General features: G+C 34.3%; 1 protein-coding gene across 2 annotated transcripts; it reads right to left on the bottom strand.

Annotated features, from left to right (window-relative positions):
• Window positions 1-737: 737 nt before the first annotated feature.
• On the bottom strand, window positions 738-3,416 carry LOC104227296 (ethylene-responsive transcription factor ERF110-like). 2 transcript variants are annotated; one of them, XM_009779516.2, is made up of 2 exons: window positions 2,339-3,416; window positions 738-1,987 (listed from the first exon to the last, which is right to left on the bottom strand). In XM_009779516.2, exons 1-2 carry the CDS (start codon window positions 2,823-2,825, stop codon window positions 1,188-1,190), a joined length of 1,287 nt encoding a protein of 428 aa, XP_009777818.2. In that variant the 5' UTR covers window positions 2,826-3,416; the 3' UTR covers window positions 738-1,187. The 2 variants fall into 2 exon arrangements, with proteins under 2 accessions (XP_009777818.2, XP_009777817.2); XM_009779515.2 differs by having other exon boundaries at window positions 738-1,990; window positions 2,339-3,403.
• Between the last annotated feature and the right edge of the window lie 555 nt (window positions 3,417-3,971).

The following is a 3,971-nucleotide window of genomic DNA, read 5'->3' as shown; positions in this document are numbered from 1 at the left end:
ACACAAGAATATCATTCTTTTACGCTTTGTTAACGAGGTATTCCATATTTAAACATCAAGGGATAACCACAACCCAAGGGATGTTTACGTTGTCACATTCTTATCAAATCAAATTCAGTACCTAACACTTTCGACACCCTTCGTCCACCAAATATGGATAAACTCTTAAAATTATTTTTAGACTAAGACTAACATACTACTCTATTAATTTAACCTAACTTAGTGGCGACAAAATAATTTAAAAAAAAACTTATTCATTCATATTATTCATTTGAAAATAAATAATTTTCTTAAAGCGAATCAAATTTAAATAAAATCATATTAATCACTTAAAAAATAAATAACTAATAGATTTAACATTTTACATTTAGAAAGTCCCAATTTACAAAATTAGAAGTTTCTCAAATTTCGAAGAATAAAAATTTTCTTAAAGGTGATCATATTCAAGAAGTCATGGATAATATGAATATTTATATCTGGTTAATTATTTTTTATCTGTATTAAATATATGTCGGATCAGATAATTTATCTATTTTTATATTACTAGTCTTCAACTCACTCATATCCGACCCGACCCCACCCGCATGTTTGGCGCCCCTAACCTAACCTATAGTTTGACAATAAAAAGAAAAAGAAAATTGACCATTTTGGATCTTTGATAACACAATAAATGGATTCACTAAAAGATAAAAGGCATTGGTCCAAGTAACGGAACAAAAAGAAATTGAAGGCACAAATGAGCCAAAGATCATCAACACTATTAGAATTGTATAGTGATTTGAATGTGATGGTAACTTGCAAAACAGAAAGAAGAAAACAAACAAACTTGACAAGTTGGATGGTATCTGCAAGTTTCTTTGGTAAATCATCAAAAATGACAACAACATTTAAATTTGTGGGGGTAATATAAAAACCTAGATATGCTTCTTTCTTGTACTATTCTTCTTGTACTGTACTTGGTATAAAACCATCTATCCTTCAAATAAGGACAACAATAAAAGTGCCAGTATTAGTCCTTGCCTATGTCCTATCTCCCTACCTGCTAACTACAAAACACAAGAAAATCAAAAACTAAAATCCAAAGAAAAGAAAAAACAAAAAAAAAATTGGAAACCCATTAACTTTTAAAAAAAAAATGTAAAAAAAAAATATAAAAAAAAAAAGGAAAAAGGATGGAAGTATGAAAATTAGCTAGAAGAAGGTGGGTAGTGGGTTGAACTAGTCCAAAAAGGTGCAGGAAAACTGGAGGTGCTGCTACTAGTTTGATTTTGATGACTAGTTTGTGGTGGCTGAAAGAAACGTGATTGTTGAGCAGAGTAAAACAGGGGATAAGCAGGGGAAGAAGCTGAAGAGGAAGTAGCTAATGAGGAAGATGAAGAATAAGAAGGGAATGTGTGTGAATGCAAAAGACCCATTGATGAAGAAGCAAACAACATTTGCTCTAACAAGGACGACGAAGATTGTTGTGCATGAAAATCACCAGGATTTTGCAATAATTGTGAGTATTCCCAATAATCTCTAACCATTTCTGAACTCTGAAAAGGCGGCTGCTGCTGCTGCTGCTGAGGTTGATATGTTTGAAAAAATGGTGATGGAGTTGTTGCTGCAGCCATTAATGGGAATTGTGAAGCTGCTGAGGAGCTGGAAATGGCTGATCTTGTTGTGGGTTGATATTGTTGTTGTTGTTGTGGTAATAAGCGGACATTTTCGGGGAAATTGAGCTTAGCTCTGTTTCCTCTGAATCGAAGAGCAGCTTCATCATAAGCTCTAGCGGCAGCTTCAGCTGTATCAAATGTGCCTAACCAAACTCTAGCTGCTTTGTGTGGATCTCTTATTTCAGCTGCCCATTTTCCCCATGGCCTTTGTCTTACTCCTCTGTATCTCTTCCTCCTTTCCCCTGTTTCTTCAGCTCCCCCTTCCGCTGATTGTGGTGTTGGTTGCGCCGCCGCGGTTGTGGTGGTTGGTGGTGCTACCATGCTTGAGGCTTCTTCTGGGAGAAATAATTAGTATATGATATTGCATTAATTGAGTAGTACAGAGCAATTAAAATGAAAATCTGAAATACAGAATTAATTAAATATTAGTAGTAATCCCCTGTTCACAACTTTCAAGAACGGGCAATAATAGAAAATAACTAAATTAAGAAAACCAGAGGAAGGGGAAAGAAAAACAGAGAGGAAGCAATAATAAAAAAGAACTAAATTAAGAACATAAATTGAATTACTCTACAAAAACAAAAAACTACTGCTAGTATTTTAAAAGTGTGAATTTTGAGAAGGGAAAAATAAGGAAAAGAATGAACTCCGAAATAATAAAGGAAAGAATATTTAATACACACCAGGTTTAACAGAGGAAGATGATTCTCCACTTCTAAATTCACCAAAACCTCCATAAACCCTTTGAACTTGCTCTGCAGCAACACTTTCTTCTTGATCACGTCTTCTCTTCTGTCCAGCCCATGACCCTGAACTCGAAGATGACGGCGAACCACCACCAAACGATGTCGTAATTTCCGGCCGGTAAGTCAACTCTCCTTGTCTCCTTCCCGACACAACATGCGTTAACGCCGTTACCATTGCTGACATCTCCCTTGTCTGACTATACCCTGAAAACATCGGAGTTGCAGATGAAGACATCAAATACTCTGTTTCTTGTTGTATTTGTTGTCGCAACATTTCTTCAAATGATTGTTCATATGGCTGCGGAATTCCTCCTTCTGTGGTAGTAGTAGTTGTTGTTGTACTTTCTGAATCACCTCCCGTTGATGGAATTCTGTCATGCTCGCCGGATTCTCCTGGATTCGCCACCTTTATTAACAAGCACATGTACTGATTTGTACCCAATTTTTAAACTAGAAAAATTCTGAAAAAACAAATTATTATCTCTACCCCAGTTGATTTTCTATGAAATATCAACACCCTTTTGGCCTTTTCACCTTTTTCTTTTGAAACAAGCCTTTTTCTAATGAATCCAAAATCACCGACTTTGAGCTATATATGGCGAAGTCGAACTCTAATATAATTTCGTCGAACACTTTTTCAAAGCTCAGAAAATCTTTCTGAATTGATTGTTAATTCCTTGTTGATGTGTGACTGAATCATCAGCAGCTATTTCTGAAGATTTTGAGCACATATTGTATAGGTACAATTTTTTTCCCTAGACAAAATTCTCCGACAAATATTTCACTTTCAAACTGACAAGGCAGAAACGAGGGCTATATATATAAGCAGGAGGAAAATTTAAACTTGATGACACAGCCGTCAATGCAACAGTTGGTATCTAATCTTAGAGCTACTTTCTCCTTATAGATGTACACGAAATTTAATGCTGATCACTCGATTCACTCCCCACTGCTACTTTGTCTTTTCTTTTTTCAGCGAGGACATGCATAAAATACTTTTTTTTTAAATATATTTAAAATAATAAGGAAATGTAGAATAAAAAAATAAAAGGTTTTGATACTTGCCGTTGCCCAAAAAGAAAAACATGTTATGTTCACACAGTTTGACTGATAATGGTGAAGTTATATGCATCTCGTTCGTCCTTTGGAGGTCCTAAAAAATTGTCGGTTTGGAGTTCATCTTTTACTTGAGTTCTTATCTTTTCATTTTTATTTCAATTTCTTGGTGCCTCTTAGCCAACCAACTTAGGTTCATTGAATTTGTTTTATAACTCTTTGAAATTAATATACAACGGAGTAGTTTTTTTTAGGGAATCTTATATAAATGCCTCACATAAGCCTCAAATTACCCGGGCATTAATTATAAATTTATCAAAATTAGACAAGCACATATAAAAATTAAAAACTTAAATAAATAAGGTTCTTTCTCTTCAAAAATCACACGCAAAGATCATCTTCAATATTTTTAAGCGTGATCGGCAACATTAGATGCAAAACGGAAAGAAAATTTCATGGATGAGATAGCAAATAAGATGATACATATATATAAGATTCAAAAAATCTAAGTAAA

This window comes from Nicotiana sylvestris, chromosome 4, assembly GCF_000393655.2.
Source record: "Nicotiana sylvestris chromosome 4, ASM39365v2, whole genome shotgun sequence".
NCBI classification, from domain to species: domain Eukaryota; kingdom Viridiplantae; phylum Streptophyta; class Magnoliopsida; order Solanales; family Solanaceae; genus Nicotiana; species Nicotiana sylvestris.
This window is presented reverse-complemented; position numbering and strand designations above follow the sequence as displayed.

Bases quoted from the DNA above. Each gene is read 5' to 3' on its own strand.
- LOC104227296 (XM_009779515.2), bottom strand. From the start codon at position 2,825: ATGTGCTTGTTAATAAAGGTGGCGAATCCAGGAGAATCCGGCGAGCAT. The intron at 1,991-2,338 runs GTGTGTATTAAA...TATTTCTCCCAG, and splicing joins ATCTTCCTCTGTTAAACCTG to AAGAAGCCTCAAGCATGGTA.